Genomic DNA, 20,661 nt, shown 5'->3' with positions numbered 1-20,661 from the left:
GGAGGGAGGGAGGGAGGGAGGGAGGGAGGAAGGAAGGAACTTAAAACTTTCAAACTAAGGAAAGAGGTGGCAATAGGATTGTATCAAAGCACAAGTATTGATTTAAAAGGGGAAGTTTTTTTTTAATCTTCTTTAAAAAAAACTATTCTAGAGACAAAAATGATGGAAAATATAAACCTATCTCTCATAGTTTTACAAGGAAATGAAATAAAAATCCAATAAAATAAAAGAGCACAGCATAATAGATAAGAAAATATAACCCCACAATCAGTAGCTTACATATCTGAAAAATTAAGATAAATAAGACAGATAGATATACAATAAAAATGAGGGCTAAAACAAAATTTACTACATATCAAGTGAATTTTTAAAAATTTTAAAAGGTAAAACTTTCTATCTTACTATCAGATAAAATAATATTATGTTTAAATTATTGTTCTATATTATGTTTAAAGGAATAAATAGAACAACAATCCAATATCAATGCTAAACTTAAGTACTCTTGTAACAGTCATTCTTTGGCCCCACAATCTAAACGTCAGAATTATTATATTTTCACTCCCTCCCTCCAGGGTTGTTTAGAACATAGGTTCTAGGGGGTGAGGTATTTCATCTCTGCCACTGACTCAAGCCCCAACCAAATATGTTCCCCTAAATGGAGCCCAAGTACCCATTTCATTTAATCAATTAAAAATCAAATTAGCTTTTACAAAGATTTTACTTATATAAATATTTCCCCCTAACATCCCAGGAGAATAATAGCTCTTTATCCCCGCAAGTATCTTAGTTTCTGGAGAGGGAAAGGGGATAAGGTTCATAACTTAGCTCATTTCCTATATAGAATCAAGTTCTAAGTTTAATATTTCCCTTCTGTTTAATTCTCCCCCTATCCCACTCCTCATCCCTGATCAATATCCCAGCATTCTGGCTTCTTAAGACTTCTGTTCTGGGCTGATCTGGGGTTTCAAAATCCTCAGAGCTAGAGCTTCCATGTTAGAGATTCCATTTTCTATATATAAAACTGAAAAGGAAAAACAAAGCAAAATCCAAAGCTGTTTCTTAGGGCCACATGTCCTAAGGGGGAGAGCAAAGCAGATCTCAAGATTTTTGTTTATTATATGATATGAGTGAATAAATTATTTCACTTTTGGATGCTACAGTCAGGTAGATTTAAAGTTGCAGATAGTTCCAGCTAGGTAGCTAATGGAAAGAGGCTGCTTTCAGTTTTAATGGTAAGTTAATGTAGAATGCCCATGCATAGAGATAGATCTCCTGTCCCTAACAGTAGATCCCTGACATCTCCTACATGAGTGCCTCTATATTAAGTGTTCTAGGCATGTACCATATCCCTATTGCTTTCCAAATGGTGTAGCAATTAAAATCTGTAACATGTATAATCTTAAGTGGGGGTGAACTGCCTCACAAAATTCCACAGAACCCCTCGGAACTCTAGGAGAGGAGGCAGGTGGGGCAGTGAAGAATGTGGGTATAAAAAGCAGGACACCCAGCTTGGCAAACTCACTCTTTGGGGGGACAGAGGGAACTGGGTGGCTGGAAAGGGGTAGAATTACTTCTCAGTAACTTAGCTTACCTCTAACCCAGAGTACAGGGTGGTTCATTGCTGAATACTCCTTACTGACTCTAACCAGACTGTTTCCCAAAGGCTGTGAGCACTGTGACAAAACCTTATAAGTAGTGTCCTAGCCAATCCCTAAACAATTACAGATCTATAATTAAGACCATCTGTACCATCTTGGACTTGTTAATATTAGATTTTAGGAGAAAGTTTAGATTGTGAGGGAGTTTAGAGAGAAACAGTTTTATTCAGAGGCTTCCTCCTCTGGGGGGATAGCTTTTCTGACATCACCTTGAAGATCTTAGATAGAATTTACCTCACTCTCAAACCTAGCCCTTTTCCCTCCTGTTTCCCTGAATTAATAAATCCCTTCTCTTGTTAAGGTGTGAAGTGTTGAATTTCAGGCTATATAAGCCAAATTCATACATTACCTAAACCAAATCTCCATCCTGGCAGTAGTTGTGATCCACTGATCAAGAAAGTTCTTGAACACATCCTGAGCACTTTACCTATCTTGGGCTTAGGGAATAAGCCTCAAACAGTGGAAGTTGCCAATTTCTGTGGGATTATTCCTTTTTTTCCAGCCAATTTAGCCCTGTGATAGCTAAGTCAGATAGCCTCCATTTCTGGACAGAAAGGAATTCTGTTAATAACAGTTACTAGAAGCTGCAACTGCCAAAGGAGGGGGAGGAGAAAGAATTCTATCCACTCACTCCCCTCTCCCTTGCTAAAGGTTTGCAGCCTGGGGCTTGGAGCCTGCTGAGACACCATTGCTAACTGGTCCCAGTTTTACAAGTCCTAAAAAATAAATTTATTGAATTAAAGAACACATAGTAATACAAAAGGGGCTCAAGTGGATAACTCCCAATGGTTAGCCCTACAACCTTAAGGGGAGCATGAAGGCAGCCTAGTTTTGGGAAAATGGAGCTAGAATAATGAGTACAGAAAAATCTAAAAAGAGAGGATTAACTGGATATGTATTTTGAACATTAAAAACCAACAATAAATAAATTCAAAATAATCACGAAGAAGAAATCTTGAAAATATATAAATAGAGAGAAACAAAAAATAGAACTGGAAACAGTATTAATAGCCAATTCTTTTAAAAGACTAACAAAATTGATGAACCTTGAGCATATCTGACTAAAAAGAATAGCAAGGAAAATAAAATTAACATAATAAAAAAGCACAAAATGAAATTGCCACAAACTTAGAATAAAAATTTTCAAAATAAAAACATTATCAAAATATGACATGCTTGAATTAACAGAGCATAAAATAAAGATCTGAAAAAGACCAATAAGGAAAACAAACTAGTTTTAATTGAATTTCTAAAGAGAAGAAAATCCTAGACCAGATGGAGCTATAGGAGAATTCAAACTTTTAAATTATAATGACCTATATTACAAAAATTTTCTCAAAATTAGAAAAGTCTACTGAACTACTCTTATGAGCCAAATGTAATTGAAATACCTAAATCAGAGAAGGATACATCAAGTAAAAATAATTATAAATTGGTCTTTTTATCTTGAATACTTGAATACATTTATCTTGAATACATTTCATTAAAAGCCCATTTCCTTGAGGCATGGCTATTTTATAATATTTTATTTAAGGCTTGTGTGGAGTGGAATTCTGGGGAGGCTTGTACTCTAAATCACTCTAATGAGCAGACAGGAGACTCGATAAGATGCTGGCAGAGAACAGTGGCTTTTTTTGGAGAAAACAGTGGACAATTGGAGGAGGGGGAAGGAAAGGGGATTCTGCCCACACAAGCAGCTTGCTAGGGGCAAAAATGTCCTCTTTTCTTCTAGGTTCAATCACAGATTTTTATAATAATCCTGATGCAAGATTCTCCTTCCCTCTGTCTAATCCCACAGAAGAGTGGGCTGGGACATTTCAACTCTTACACACATAATTTTCAATATTACATACCCTGAAAGACTCCCATGATCAAGAAAAACCCTTTACTATCATGGGATCCCCAGTCTAGGGAGCATAACGATACTTTTGAAACTCAATGTACTTTCTCTCCTTCAGTTTATCTTATAGTTTGGCTTTCTTCCCAGGGTACAGATAAACTCTTCACAAGGTGTTTGAAAATAGGTCAGGAAAACTAAAAGTTTTATGGGGTGGGGTGTGTGTGTGCAGCTCTATTCCAAGGAATAGTAATACTGAAGGGTCTTGAAAATGAGGTTCCAAGCCAAATACTAGTCTGAGAATTACACATTGAATCTCATTCCACTCATTCTCCTTTATGGTTGCAGCTGCGAATCTTGGCTGCTGTAATCCTGGCTGTGTCTACTTGGTATTTGAACTCTTTCTTTCTGACTGCTTGCAATATTTTCACTTTGAACAGGAAATTCCTGGGACTTTTCATTTTGGGATTTCTTTTAGGAGGTAGATACTTTCTATTTTCACTTTTGCTATTGTTCCATCTTTTCAATATTGTCTGACTGTTTATGACCCCATTTGGGGTTTGCTTGACATTGATAGTGGAGTTTCCTTCATTTTACAGATGAAGGGAACTGAGTTAAGAACGCTTGAGCAGGGACGCATAGCTAGTTAGTGTCCAACGCCATATTTGAACTAAGGAAAGATGAGTTTTCCTGACTCCAGATCTGGTACTTTATCTGTTATGCCACTTAGCTGCCCCCATTTTCAGCCTTGCCCTCTAGTTTGAATAAATATTGTCAGTTTTCATTTATGATTCCTTGATATATAATACTTGGGATCTTAATTTTCAGGTAATTAAATATTCTAAGATTATTTTTCCTTGACTTATTTTCTAAGTCAGTTATTTATTTAGTACATTTCTTCCTTTCATTTTCTTTTTTTAGATTTTAATTTAATATTTCTTCTTATCTCACATAGGTTTTATTTTCTATTTGTTCTATTCTCAGTTTCTTTTGTCTTGGCTTCACTTAGGCCTCAACCTTGGTAGTTTAGGTCCAGTATTGGAACAAAATGAGAAATTCCTGTCTTTTACCAGTTAACAAAAGGAGGTTGATCAAGTGGTGAAATTAGTGTGGAAGATGGGGACAACAGTAGCAATTTGGGCAAATTCTGTTATCAGTTGGTACAGCTGATAGAGCACTGGGCCAGAAGTCAGGAAGACTTGAGTACAAATTTCGTCCCAGATACTTACTAGCTCTGTGATTCCAAGCAAATTATTTAACTTCTTTTTGTCTCAGTTTCAGCTCTAAGAGTTGTGAGGATCTGATAAAACATTTGTAGAAGTGCTTAGCACAATGCTTGGCAAATGGTTGGTTGTTGTCTTTTGTATTTGTAGGGGACCAAAATGACATCACTGGTATACTGTTGTTTACTTCTGAATTTTCCTCTGCTCTCTTCTGTGTTTTTTTTTAAATGTTTCATTAATGATCTTTTCTTTCTCATTTTTGGGGCATTACTATCATCAACATCTCCTTTTCTCTTCCAAGCTTTCCTTCACAAAAAATAATGCACTGATATTAAAAAAAAAAAACTCACCATGGAAATGCCATCTTGAATGTTTAAAAGACCTCTTTCTTTTAAAGGCCTTTTTTAAATGTCAGGAAAGGTTTTGTTTTACTCAGGAGAAACTGGAGGTAGAAGTTTGCAATTTAAAAATGACAGAAATCTTTTACTCAATAGATGACATCTAATCTTATATAGCTTACAAATGGTCTGGATCAGTCTGCAACTCATTTGGTCCCAAGTTAAGTCTCCAAAAATCATCAAGTGGAATTAATGATGGCACATTTCTCTGGTTGATGATAAAAAAAAATGGGATTAAACAAACAAGTTGTAAAAGCACTGGACTGGTTTTCATATTGAATGCTAGCTTGCATTGAGCAAAAAAAATTATCATTTCTTGCCTCTGACTACTAAAATAAAACAAAAACATAATCACAAGATAAACTAGAAGGAAAGTACCTGGAAGAAGGAGAAAAGGAATGGGTCCCATGGTCATCTGCACTGGCCATTCTTATTAGGAAACTATATGGCAATCTACAACTTTAGTAACTCTTCACCAAAACAGACACTATATATACTAATCAATTCTAAGGGATAGGCAGAGGGAAGGCAGTTTCATAATGTTAGGATATACAGAAGATTGTAGTATCTGCAAATTGAATGCTTTGTAACAGAAATCATGGTTGAGCTTAGCCAACAGAATCACGTGACAGATTTTAGACTGAATCTGGGACACACCTTAATCTTTTCTACATTCAAGAGATATATATTGGGGCTGTGGAGTTGCACAATCGAGTATTTTATCTTATTTTTTAAATCCTTACTTTTCTGCCTTAGTAATAATTCTAAGCAAACAGTATTAAGGGACTTGCCCAGGGTCACAGCTAGGAAGTGTGTGAGGCCAGATTTAAACCCAGGCTTCCTCACTCCCAGGACTCTACCCACTGTATCACCTGACTCTCAATAAGTATTATAAACAGTTATTATGTACTAGAAATGATGTTCATACAAAGAATGAAATAATTTCAAGAAGCTTACATTCTAATGGAATAAACTACACATATTCATACATACAAAGTGTAGCAGTCCAGGCATATACAAATCTTGAAAATATTATAGAGTTACTCAAAAGCCAGTTTTATGAGCAATGATCTCAGACTAATTTCTATGCCTTTGAGTTCAATTAGGACTTTAACCTTGTGGTTAAATGGTAGAATTCCAACCCCTCCCCACAGGGAAGACTCATAGTCTCTTTGTATTGCCAATAACACTCATTTAGCATTTATATCAGATAAGACTAATATGATGGAGGTCAAATGAACTCCTGATCTGGGCATTAAGCTATATCAATTGTATTAGGGTCCAGCTTCTGTATCTGGTGATAATTACCTCATAATGTTAATTTGTCAGACCACTGGTTTGATTATCAATCTCCCTTCCCCCTCTTCTTGTAACCTCAATAAAAATCAGTATGCCAGGCTTAGACGAAGCTCTTTACCATCAAAGCTAACTCCCTGTCAGGCTTACACTATGCTGAAGTACTCTGAGTGTCTACATCTATTTTCTCACCTTATTCACTCAGTCCCCAGCCCCCCTTTCTTAGGTGTTCTACCCATGCAGGAACATTTTGGAGTTGGTGGACAGCTTCACAAAGAATACATTAAATACAAAATAGTTAAATACTTAGTAGTTTTTGGAAAAGGACTCTATTAGTTGAAGGAATCAAGAAAATTTCATGTAGAAAGTAGTACACGAGCTCCACTTTGAAGGCAAAGCTTTGTTAAGGTGAAGGTGAGGAAGGAATACATCCTAAGAGGTCAGTCATTGCAAAAACACCAAAATGGGACATTCTTGTGTGAAGAGCAGAGAAACCAGTTTGGCTGGATTGCAAAGTTCAGGATAACTAGGACAAGTAACTGAAAAGATTAGGTCCTGTAGGGCTTTAAAAGATGAACAAAAGAATGGATATTTGACTCTAGAGATTTTGGGGAGTCACTGGGATTGTTCAAGTAGGAGAGGGACACAGATCTATGCTTAAGTAAAATCACTTTAGCAGTAGTGTGAAATGGATTTGACAGACTGCCTGATGAGCCCTTGAGGTAGGGAGCACAGTTAGGACTATGTTACAAAAACTCAGGTGAGGGGTAAGGAAAACCTGAATTATGAAAGCTACTAGTAAAGTAAAGGGTTCAATTCAAGAGATGGAGTGGATTGGATATATATGAAGTGAAGGAGAATAAAGCGTTACAGCTAACATTGAGGTCACAAACCTGGAAGACTGCAAAGATTGTGAAACTTTCTACAGAAACAGGAAGTTTAGAAGAGCAGGGCTTTGCAGGGAGGGAGGAAAGTAATAGGCTATGTTTAGAACATGTTGATTTTGAGACGTTTCTAAGACTGCCAGAAATATCTAAATATAATTTAATAGACCAAGTGATAATATGAAACTGAAGCTAACTGGAGAGACTATATAAATATAGTTTTATAAACATATATAACTGGAGAGACTATATATATATATACATATATGCATAGATAGATAGATAGATAGATAGATCTGTGAGTCATCTGCAAAAAGATAACAGTTATGAGAGTATAAAGGAAGAAGTGAAGAGAGCCTTAGGAAAAAACACTGTAGCATACCCACACCTAGAGAGATTTAGTTTGCCATATTACAATATATACTTAAAATAATAACAGTGGATGTAAATAAAACTTTAACATTTGCAAAGTGGCTTACATCTTGTCTGATTCTAATAACAACTGTGTTAATCTACCTCAACTTTGTAAACAAAGCCAGACCAAAAGCCCTTTTAGCCTTAACCCCTAGTTCCTTGAGTCTGAAGAGGGAACAAAGCACAGAAACCAACAGCGCTGTTGCCAAACTTGTTGCCCTTCTTTATCATGAGACCCAGGAAAGTAGGGTCCCAATCAACTGGCTTTTCTCTGTCTACAGTAGTTAGGTAGCACATTCAATAGAAGAGTGGATAACCAGCAAGATTCAAGTTCGAATCCCATTTCAGATACTTAATCTAGCCTTAGACTCTTAATAGCTAGCTGAATGGCCCTAGACAAGTTGCTTAATCTTTTTCAGCTCAAGTTTCTTTATCCATAAAATAAATATAATAATAATGCCTTCATCCAAGGATTGTTGTAAGGATCAAATGACATAAACTATGTAAAGCATTTTGCAAACCTTAAAGTGCCATATCCATGCGAGGAATTGTTAGCAGCAGCAGCATTATTATTATGGTTAGTAAACTCTAATTCTCCTCCTCTAATCCCTATTACTCAGAGTTGGAGTAAAAACTGCCAATGAAACTCCTCTCCTAACACCTACAACTCAAAACAGCTTCTCCTATTACCAGTCTCTGCCCTCTTGTCCCCATTATGCTCATATCTTACTCTTTCCTCTCAGAGGGCTCTCTAGAATCCTTGCTCTCTCATTACCAAATGTCCCCTTCACCTCATCTTTCTTCCCTTCCTGATCCAATTTGCTAAAGTCACTGTGTTAAGTACTGGGGGTACAAAGAAAGGAAAAAACAGAATCACTGCTTTCAAGAAACTCACATTCTAATGGAAGAGACAACATACAAACACATATTAAAATGTATCTTCAAAATGTATACAGTGAGTATTATTTCAAATGGGATAAATTGGAACTATCATTTCAAAATCCAAAGGGTTAAAAAAACTAAAAAATTTCAATATCTACACTAACCACTTCAAAAGTCAGTTGGAAACAGGCAGTTCTGGCAACACCAGAGGAAAAAATGCAAGAGAGGAAAATTAAAGTTAACTTAAGGAGACCTAAATGTCAAAGTAGTACTTTTGTTATCACAATAGTCAAAAACAGAACTTATCTGATACAGTGTGATCAATCTGACCCTTTAACAATTTATTATCTTATAGTTTGTTGATTTTTAATAATAAATACATACTTACTGATCATACTATTATTAATAGATATTTATAGCAATAATTCTTTTCTTTTTTTTTAATCCTTACCTTCCATCTTAGAACCAATACTGTGTATTGGTTCCAAGGCAGAAAAGTGGTAAGGGCTAGGCAATGGGGGTTAAGTGACTTGCCCAGGGTCACACAGCTGGGAAGCGTCTGAGGGCAGATTTGAACCTAGGATCTCCCATCTCTAGACCCGGCTCTCAATCCACTGAGCCACCCAGCTGCCTCCAACAATAATTTTTAATATATAGATTTATTATATTACTATTTTCAGTTGTATATAATAATATTTGAATACAATAATAACAATATAAAACATTATTCCTGGTTTCTTAGGGAGTTCAACCCTTTGGGATACAACACAACTTAGATCTTTTTTAATCAATTTCTTTCACTTATAGATTATCATTTGGTTATGATTTGAGCCATTTATTATAAAAGTACAAACGACAAAGAGCCTGACTATTTAAAAAAACAGTTTGTGAAGGGATATAACCATAGGCATATTGATTATAGGACTCTCTGATCATTTAAACAGTAGTTGACAGATACACTGAGGTACCTACTTTCTAGCAAGACAAGCTTACAGACTAAAATGTTTTTTTTAAACCTTTACCTTCTGTCTTAGAAGCAATGCTGTGTATTGATTCCAAGGCAGAAGAGTAGTAAGGACCTAGGCAATAGGGGTTAAATGACTTGCCCAGGGTCACACAGCTAGGAAGTGCCTAAGGCCAGATTTGAACCTAGGACCTCATGTCTGTAGGCCTGGCTCTCAATCCACCCAGCTGACCCCTAAAATGATTTTTAAGTGTCTTTTTAATAAGATTTTTACTATCATCAATTTAGGTACAGGGATACGAACATAGTGTATTAAGGTTTGGCTCAGGCTTTCTGTCAAACTACATAGACATATTAGAAATTATTATACCTCAGTACTATACCTTTCAATTTAATTGCCACATCAACATAGGATTGCAAAAATGCCAGGGACACTGCTTCCCCTGCATGTAAAAAAAAGTATGTATATGTATAATAATATACACATAATAAAGATACATATGATATCTGAACAGTTACTACATTATTTACCACCAGATTCTTAAAGGTGTATTGGGTTTTTATTATTTTATTATCATCAATGCATTTTTAGAACAAGTGTAAGTATCACATTATTCATTCAAATTGTTAATTTTTAAATATTATAAATAAGTGTAAAAATTCTAATACTTTTTAGAAAATTCTAGTAAAGAAAAATAAATATTGAGTATCTTAACTATAATAAAATTGTTCTTGATAACAGAAAAACATGAATTACTTTATTTTTCAAAATGTAAATAACATATTTCTATCAAATCTACTAAGACTTGCCAACAAAATTACTTATTATGTAGTTTTCTAACAGAAATTAACGAAGTTATAAAAGCATTTCCCAGATTTCTTAGATAATTTTTCCTATTTACCAACTCACTTTTAACTTTTTAAAAAATAAAGCTTTGAACACTATGTATTTACGATATTTTTAAACGCTGGAATGATTTGAAGTCATAATTAAAAATTTCACAGAAAATCTATCTAGAAAATATGAAGGCTATTATATTTTATTTCTAGCTACATTAAAATATTTAATGAAAATAATAAAAAGTAAATAAAAATTTAAATACATAAAATCATTTAAATATGGGGAAATTAAAAGAAATAAAAGTAATAATTTCAATAATTAAAATTTTCCATAAAAATTTGTATTTTGAAGGGTATGTACTTACAATTAGTATAAAATAATACTATGCTTCTTGAAGTGCTCATTATTGTGCTGTTAAATGTTTCCTCGGTTAGTTCTATTATCAATTCCAAAGGTAATTTTCTCTTCCTGTCTCTGTAAACTGTTTCAACCACTTGATCATCTTGAACATCTATGTTTTAAGAGAATTACACAGTATGTGGAAATAAAAAAGATCAAAAGTTAATCCTAAAAGAAAACATATAAAAGCTTAATACAGTAAAAACATCTAAGATGAAAGGTGAAAGAAATTATTAGACACCCTTTCAAAGGGTCTACCAGGGGTCGGCAACATATGGCTCTCGAGCCATTTCTGGCTCCACCTCCCGACCAGCCAGTCCGGGCAGAGCCCCAGGATGTGCCCCAGGGGGCCCTTCAGCCCCCCCCCCCCATATTCCAGCATCTTCCGCCTCCATCCTCCTCCTTCCGCAGGTGTTTATGGCTCTCACAGCCAAAAAGGTTGGTCTACATCCTTAATTTACATAAATCTATCCATGACTCAAAAAATGAGATTGGGTTGCATGGTAATATATGGAATACAAAAACAATGCTTTAATGTTTACATTAAATTATTTACAAAGCCACTTTGTTGTTAATTAAGTTAATTCAGAGAAGATCTACTGAACTGCACAAATACTCATTTATCAAGTGGATTTGTAATCTCATCAGTGTGGTTGTTCTGTGCATCAATACTGTTGGCAACCTGACAGACCTGCACATTCTGTGTAACTACTGTCCAAGTCTTCCCATGAATTCACTAAAGGGCAATCATCGTATGTGTAAGGGGGATTCCTCACTTTCTCCTGACATTATGAGGATATCAATAGATATTGAGGGCCATCTATCAATTATCCTCTGCTCAGACAATAAATGCAAATCTTCTCCCTTTTTCCCTCTACATTTTTTTGATAACATCATTTCTATAAACTCTTCACTGACATTCTTGTTAATAATGAATGTCTACACATGTCCACTATGTGACTCTCCAGTGCCTTCTGGATAATCCTCAATTTCACTTCTTTGGAAACTGCAGTTTTCCATTGCTCCTCAAAATATTACAAAACCAATTAGTATCAAAAAGATAGACTTTTATTTCAAGGAGATACATAGGATCACTAAAAGAACTTTGGAACTTCAAGAGGGCAATATGAATCATTTTTTTCCTTCCATTCAAATTCTAGGCATAGCTTCTTAAATCAGAAGGCCTATTCCAATGGACAAATCTGCTTATACTTCCTAAATTGAATGAACCCTGTAAGTTTTATGGTATAATTCAGCTTATTCAGCCTATTTCTGTTCCATGTTGTCTCATTCAACCAGATGAGGGAATGAGACAGAGGTAGGGAATATGGTTGGCTCTGCTGATATGGCATTCTCCACTCTCTCTGACAAAATACGTAAGATGCCTAAATCTGCAGCACATTGCTGCTGAGATTTAATGTAACTTTCCTTCTGTGAAGACTTGACCCTTACTTTCTAAGAGATAACTCCAGAGGTCATGAGTAGCAAGGGGAATTATGTCAAACTCAAACTCTGAGTCTTACCTGAACCTTGAAATCTGTATCCTTGAATTTCTTTTGTATCATTTATGTAGTTTGTGAAGTAAAAAGTTTTTCTTTATTTTTCTTGAACTGACCTGTGTCTTGGTAATTTCATTTCTCTCAAAGCTAAATCCTAAGAGATGGCTCATTTAGAACCAGCCTAACATAACCAAATTATTCAACAGGATATGAAGAAAATGAACACCAACTGGCCAAAAATAACATGGTGAGAGGATGAGAAATTTTCCTCCAAGCCAACTAAAGGTAAATTCCTTACAATTCCTGTGATCCTTCATAATGAGGAACTTGCAAATCCCTACTCCAGAAAGACTATGCAACCACAATAGAACAGTCTTAGCACATGGCTCACCTTATTTCCATATAAAAATATTGCTGGTCTAAAGAGCAGGATAAAGGTTACATTCATGAGTTTCAGGAATCCATCAAGCCTAAGGGGCTAGATTACATGTGGCTAAATTTTTTTTTCCTCTTAAATGATGGGAAAACTGCTTCAGGGAATCCTGGACCAATCAAATTCCAGAAACAGCTTGGTCCTAGACCTAATTCACATTGGCTAGATGGTGGATAAGTATAGAATAAAGAAGCTATATCAGAAAAGTTAGAGTCGATCACATAAGTCATTCAGGAGAAGCAATATTTTTTTTAAGTAAAACCTCATGTGGTAGAAGGGAGGAAAGAAGCTGTGTCAGGAAAATACTGATCTTTCACATCTTCATATTCAAAATAGGATGAGTTGTCAATTAGATCAATAAGAAGTGTATCAATCAGACCAGTAAAAGTGAGTATAAACCATCAGGAGAGAGAGAAAAAGAGAGAGGTAGGTATGAACAGTATAGGAGGTAGGAAAATATAAAGCCATTAGCATCCATAACTGTAAACATAAAATGGAAACAGAAAGTAGAATGAAATCCAATAATATGTTGTTTACATGAAATACACTTGAAACATGGAGAGTTAAAATATGGGGAAGAGTATAATTTATTGCTTCAGCTGAGGTTAAAAAAAAGGCAGGTGTAGCAAAACAAATGAAAAATAAAATTAGATCTAGTTAAAGGAAATTATCAGGGAAAATACATTTTGCTATAGACAATGAATTAATGTCCACATAGAACATTTATGTGCCAAATAACATAACATCCAAATTCTTATAAAAAAAGAATAAAGTATGAGGAAACAGACATTAAAATTCTGCTACTGGGGTACCTTAATTTACCATTCTCACAACTAGATAAATTTAACCATGAAGTAAACAAGAAAGAACATAAAGAGAAAAATAGAATTTTAGAAAAGCAACTATAACAGAAATTTAGAGATGCTAAAATTGGAATAGAAAAAAATAACTTTTTTTAAACCCTTACCTTCCATCTAAGAATCAATAATGTGTATTGGTTCCAAGGCAGAAGAGCAGTAAGGGCTAGGCAATGAGGGTTAAGTGACTTGCCCAGAGTCACACAGTTAGGAAGTGTCTGATGCCAGATTTGAACTTAGGACCTCCCGTCTCTAGGTCTGGCTCTCAATCCACTGAGCCACCCAGCTGTCCCCAGATTACCTCTTTTTTGCACCTCCATAAGGCACCTTTACAAAAATTGATCACATAGGAGGTAGAGCCAAAATGGTGGCTTAGTAGAAGTGAAAGCCTGAAACCTTTCTGAATATCCTTCCAAACAAAACTTTAAAAGGTGCCTCAAAAGGACAGGAGTCAAAGCAGGACAAGTGAGGGGGTTCTCCCACTGAACACAACGTGAAAGATAGGCAGAGAGAGTAGATTTCCACAACATAAGGTAGAACAGGAACCAAAACTGCAAAAAGAAAAGGGTAGGCCAAACACCATCCCACCCTCCAAGCCAGACTCAGAAGCAAGGTGTAGGCAAGTTCAGGATGCCAGGTAGTGGGCTACACTAACTGTGATAATTAAATTAAGTCTACACAAAGGTGAGAGCACCTTCCAATTCTGGAAGTTCCCAACCCATGTGTGCTAGAGTGAATAACCAATCAAAATTGAGGCATCGCCCCCTACACTTTCTATGAGAAAGTGTCTATTGTGATTGGACATGTGAATTAGGAGGGAGGAGCAGGAAGTGATACATAAGTAGTGACCCCTTTAAAAGAAGAGGATCCTCGGTCAGCTGAGGTATTGGATGGAAGACAGCATCAGGTTCTCCTGACAGCATCAGGAACTCTTCTGGTTCATGGAGGAATGTTGGAATGCTGAGTCTCTGGTGGGACCTCTGACTGCTTCCCTTTCAATTGTCACATGAGTAAGTCAAGCTAACTCTCTTTCTCTTCCCTTAGCATTTCTGGAGGCTCTAGCCTTAAGAAGGCCTCTCTTATTGGAGGAGGCCTTGTGGCTAGAAGCCTTGTTTAATTAACCTCTGTGCCCCTCTGCTGGGCCTCTAAATTCTTAGGCCCGGGCCAGAGTTTCTCTCTCTCTCAATCTCCCTACCTTTGACCTTCCTAATTGTAAATAAATAGTCCCATAAAAGTCAATTTTGACTTGAGATTATTCCTTAATTGGGGAAATTTCCCCTGGTGACCACCTTTTAATATATAGAACCCATAAAAGCCCTTTTTCCTCCTTACATAACAAAAGAACACCTAAGACCCACTGCTTGAAGCCCCAGGCCCTGGCAGTGAGGTCTGGAGGTCTACAGTGCTGAGCATTCTCAAGCCTCCTCCCCAGCAGTGAAGACAGCCCCAGGGCAAAAACCTGTGAACCAGAAGTTATGACAGGAATGGCCAGCAACGTGTAGATTACCCAGTCCAGTGGTGGGAAAATGAGCAAACAGCAACAAAAAAACTCTTGATGCTTGAAAATTTTCTATGGGGTAAAAAGCAAAGAACAGAAGCAAGAGGAGATGATGATATCTAAGCAAACACATGTACAATCTCTAAAAAAAAAGGAATTGGTAACAGGTTCTGGAAGAACTCAAAAAAGAATTCAAAAATCAAATAACATAGGTTGAAGAAAATGGGAAAAAGAAATGAAAGTAATACAAAAAGAAAATAATGGTTTAAAAAGCAAAATTGGTCAAATGGAAAAAGAGGCACAAATAGTCAATGAAGAAACAAGCATCTATAAATTCAGATTTGACCTACTGGAAAAAGAGGCCAAAAAAATCAAACGAAAAAAAATGCCATGAAAAGTAGAATGGATCAAATGGTCATGGAAGAAACTCAGTATTTAAAAATTAGAATTAGGCAAATAGAAGCAAATGATTTCATGAGATATCAAGAAACAATAAAACAAAATCAAAAGAATGAAAAATAGAATATGAAATATCTCATTAAAAAAACTGACCTGGAAAACAGATCCAGGAGAGACAATCTGAGAATTACTGGACTACCTAAAAGTCTTGACCAAAAGAAACAAAAATCGTAGACATCATTTTATAAGAAATTATCCAAGAAAACTGCCCTGATATGCTTGGACAAGGAGGCAAAATAGACATTGAAAGAAGCCACAGATCACCTTCTGCAATAGATCCCCAAATGACAACTCCCAGGAATGTTATAACTAAGTTCAAGAGCTCCCAGGCCAAGGAGAAAATACTACAAGTGGAGAAAAAAAAATTCAGATATCATGAAGTCCAATCAGGATTACACAGATCTGGCAGTTTCCAATTGAAGGACCACAAGGCTTGAAATATGATATTCTGGAAGACAAGAGAACTAGAGAACTGGGTTTACAACCAAGAATCACCTACATATCAAAAGTGACTATATACTTTCAGGATAAAGTATGGCCATTTAATAAAATAAAAGATTTCCAAGAATTAAAAAAAAAAAAGACCAGACAAACAAAAAATTTGATGTCCAAATATAGAATTCAAGAGAACCATAAAAAAATAAATAAGAAAGGGAAAAAATTTAAGGGCTTCGACAAGGCCAGATTGTTTATATTCTTATATAGAAAGATACTATCTGTAACTCTTAAAAAGTTTTATAATTATCATAGTAGTTAGAAGAAGCATACATAAACAGAGGGTGTAGTATTAAAACTATTTAGGATGATATGTAAAAAAACCTAGGGTTAAAAAAAGAAGAGGACTGTACTAAAAGAAATGGGAAGGAAAGAGTAAAATGAGGTAATTATATTACATAAAGAGGTATGTTGCAGAGGGTGGGAAAGAATATTATTACAAGGAGGGGAGGATGAGGATGGTAACTAGCAATACTTAAACCTTACTCTCATTGCAATTCATTCAGAGAGGGAAGAACAGTCAGATTCATTGGGGTATAGAATCCTAGCTTACTGTATAGAAAGTAGACATAGAATAAGTCATTTATTCATTTTAATTTACCTTCATGTAGGATGTAAGATGTTGATCTAAACCTAATTTTTCCCACACTGTTTTCCAATTTTCCCAGCAGTTTTTCTCAAAAAGCAAGTTCTTGTCCCAAAGGCTGAGATCTTTCGATTAATCGAACACTAGCTTGCTAAGGTCATTTACCCCTAGTCTATTCCATTGATCCACCCTTCTGTCTCTTAGCCAGTACCATATTGTTTTGATGACCACTGCTTTATAGTATAGTTTAAGATCTGGTACTGCTAGGCCCCCATCCTAGAAGGGGAATAAGGAAGAGGAGGTGTGGGGAGAGGAATAATATAAAGGAGGGAAAAGTTGGGGGAGGTGATTAAAAGAGCATTTAGAGAATTAAGAGGGGAATAAAAAGGGTAGTGGTGGGAAGGGGAGTAAAATAAAGAAGGGGGAAGAGGGGGAGTGATTAAAAGCAAAATACTGGTATGGAGGGAAACAGTGAAAGGAGAAAAAGTGAGATTAAAAGAGGAAATCAAGATGAATGGGAATACATAGATGATAATCATAATTGTGAATGTGAATGGGATGAACTCACCCATAAAATGGAAGTGGATAGCAGAGTGAATTAAAAATCAAAATCCTACCATATGCTATTTACAAGAAACACATTTGAGGCAGATAGACATACACAGAGTAAAGGTAAGAGGATGGAGCAGAATCTATTGGGTTTCAACTGAGAAAAAGAAGTCAGGAGTAGCAGTCACAATCTCAAACAACCCTAAAACAAAAATAGATTTGGTTAAAAGAGATAAGGAAGGGGGCATTTGGGTAGTTCAGTGGATTGAGAGCCAGGCCTGGCTAGGTTCAAATCAGGCCTCAGACACCTGGGCAAGTTACTTAACCCCCATTGCCTAGCCTTTATCAGTCTTCTGCCTTGGAACCAATACACAGTATTGATTCCAAGATGGAAGGTAAGGGTTTAAAAAGAGAGAGAGAGAGAAGGTAATTATATCTTGATAAAAGATATATACAATTTATATATATATAAGATATATATATATTTATTTTTTATATTTATATTTTATATAATATATTTTTATATATTATATACATATTATATACATATAATATATAAAATATATATTATATATTTTATAAATATAGATTTATATATAAAAGATATATACAATATATACATTGTCTATACAAAAAGTATAGACAATGAAGAAATATCAGTATTCAACAAATATGCACCAAGTAGTAAAACATCCAGATTTTTAAAGGAGAAACTAAAAATGCTCCAGGAGGAAATAGATATGGGGGACCCCCAACTTTCCCCTATCAGAAGTAGATAAATCTAACCAAAAAATAAATAAGAAAAAAGTAAGAGAAGTGAATGAAATTTTAGAAAAGTTAGAGTTAATAGGTATCTGTAGAAAACTAATAGGGATAAAAAGGAATTTGGAGTCCTGTCCAAAGGGTTTTAAAAGCGTGCATGCCTTTTGATCAAGCAATACCACTCCTAGGTCTGTATCTCAAGGAGATAAAAAAAAATGGGAGTGGACCTGCGTATACAAAAATATTTATTGTATGCTTTTTGTGGTGGCAAAAAATTGGAAAATGAGAGGGTGTCCCTCAATTGGGGAATGGCTGAACAAACTATGATATATGAAGGTGATGGAATACTATTGTGCTATAAGAAATGAGGAAACTGTTGATTTCTATGAGAACTGGAAGGACCTATATGAACTGATGCATAGTGAAATAAGTAGAATCAAGAGAACATTATACTCTGTAACTGAAACATTGTGGGATGATCAAATGTAATAGACTTTGCTACTAACAATATCCAGGACAATTCTGAGGGACTTATGAAAAGAATGCTATCCATAACAGAAAGAACTGTTGGAATAGAAATATAGAAAAAAACATGATTCATTACTTGTTTATTTAGGTATATGATTTCGGGGTTTGGTTTTAAAAGATTACTCTATTACAAAAATTTGGTCTTTAATTGGGAATTTGTAATTTGTTCTTTTTTCAATTTTCTTTAGTTGCATGCCCAATTAATTTATCTCCTTTTTCTCTGTTATTGATAAGCATTTAGAGATATAAATTTTTCCTAAGTATTGCTTTGTCTGCATCCCATATATTTTGATATTTTTTCTCATTGTCATTCTCTTTAATGAAATTGTTGCTTCTATGCTTTGTTCTTTCACTCACTCATTGTTCATTCAGAGTTAAGTTATTTAGTTTCCAATTAATTTTTAATTTGTCTTCCCATGGCCCCTTGTGGATTGTAATTTTTTTGCATTGTAATCTGAAAAGGCTGTGTTTATTATTTTTGCTTTTCTGCATTTGTCCATGAGGTTTTTATTCTCTAATACATAGTGAAGTTTTATGTAGGTGCCATGTATCACTGATAAGGTATATTCTTATTTCTATTCATTTTTTCCAGAGATCTATTAAATCTAACTTTCCTAAAATTCCATTCACTTCATTAACTTTTTTCTTATTTATTTTTTATTAGATTTATCTAGTTCTAAGAAAGGAAAATTGAGGTCCCCCCACTAGTATAGTTTTACTGTCTAATTTCCATTTGCAACTCATTTCATTTCTCCTTTAAAAATTTAGATTTTATACTATTTAGAACACGTTTAGTTTTTTATATTACTTCATTGTCCATGGTATCTTTTATCAAGCTGTAATTTCCTTCCTTATCTCTTTTAATTAGATCTATTTTTGGATTTTCTTTATTTGAGATCATGATTGCTACCACCTCCTTTTTTTTTTTTTTTTTTACTTCAGTTTACCTTTACTCTGTGGGTCTCCCTGCTTCAGATGTGTATACATGTAGGATTCTTGTTTTTTATTCATTCTGCTATCAACTTCCATTTTATGGATGAGTTCATCTTGTTCACATATAGAGTTACAATTACTGTCTAGTCCCCTCCATCCTATTTTCCCTTATTTATCCTGTTCTTTCTCTTTCCTTTCACTCTGTTCCTCTTCACAAATGTTTCACTTCTAACCTCCTTCTCCCCTCCCAATTCATCTTCCCTTCTATTCCCTTCAAATTTTTTAGGGGTTAGATTTTTTTTACCCAACTGAGTATAGATTTTATTCCCTCTTCAGCCAATTCTGATGAGAGTAAGGTTTAAGCATAATCTATCATCACCCTCATCCTCCCCTCTACTTGTATAGCTTTTTTGTATCTCTGCAGGTGAGATAATTTACCCTATTTTACCTCTCCTTTCCTTCTCTCAATGCATTCCTCTTTTTCACCCCTTCATTTTTTTGCAGTATCCTGTCTTCCTACTCAATTTATTCCCATGCCCTCTGTCTATAAATACTCCTTCTAACTGCCCTAGTAAGGACAAAAATTTTTAAGAGTTATAAGTACCATCTTTCCTATATAGCCATATAAAGAGTTCAAATTTATTGAATCCTTTAAGTTTCTGCTTCAGTCTCATATTTGAATATCAAATTTTCTGTTTAAGACTGGTGTTTTTCATCAGGAAATCTTGGAAGTTCTCTATTTCAACACTATTATTCAATAAAACAAGAAAAAAGAAAATGAAGGAATCATAATAGCCAATAAGGAAACAAAACTAGTACTTTTGCAGACAATACGATGGTGTGTCATTTAAAATCACTTGGGATACTTGGAACTACATTTCCTGTGATCCCTAATGGGTTTCCGGTTTTAGATGACGTATTCAAGGTGAGGGACTGTTTGAAATTAGGGGGAAGTGACTTGGAACTTCCTCTTTAGTTACCTGAGCTCGAGGAGAGAGGAAGGTAAATGGCTGAGGTGAGGCTGGAATAGGTTTCTTACAGGCGCGTGGTCAGTTTATCTCTATCAGCATGGCTTTTATTAAAATACTATTCTTCCTTTTGATCTCGGCCCTCATCATTTTTAATCATAACAGTTTGGCGAACCAGAAGGTCGAAATTCAAACTCTCAATCTTCCAGATAGCCTAACGATAGCCATACTTTCCTTTTGGCCTGGCTCAGCTCTTTTGAGCACTTTTTTTAAAAAGGAAAGTGGCCTTGCTTGCCAT

At 35.2% G+C, this 20,661-nt stretch overlaps 1 protein-coding gene across 1 annotated transcript in view; it reads right to left on the bottom strand.

Annotated features, from left to right (window-relative positions):
• TXNDC16 (thioredoxin domain containing 16) overlaps positions 1–20,661 on the bottom strand; it is a 122,120-nt gene that overhangs the window by 36,746 nt on the left and 64,713 nt on the right. The window contains exons 13-14 of the mRNA XM_044664718.1: positions 10,762–10,908; positions 9,940–9,999 (exon numbers count right to left, since the gene is read on the bottom strand). Coding sequence (XP_044520653.1) covers positions 9,940–9,999; positions 10,762–10,908 — 207 coding nt within the window. The remainder of the gene's footprint in view (positions 1–9,939; positions 10,000–10,761; positions 10,909–20,661) is intronic.

Source organism: Gracilinanus agilis, chromosome 2 (assembly GCF_016433145.1).
Source record: "Gracilinanus agilis isolate LMUSP501 chromosome 2, AgileGrace, whole genome shotgun sequence".
NCBI lineage: Eukaryota > Metazoa > Chordata > Mammalia > Didelphimorphia > Didelphidae > Gracilinanus > Gracilinanus agilis.
The sequence above is the reverse complement of the archived record's forward strand: the minus strand, read 5'-3'. Positions and strand labels throughout refer to the sequence as shown.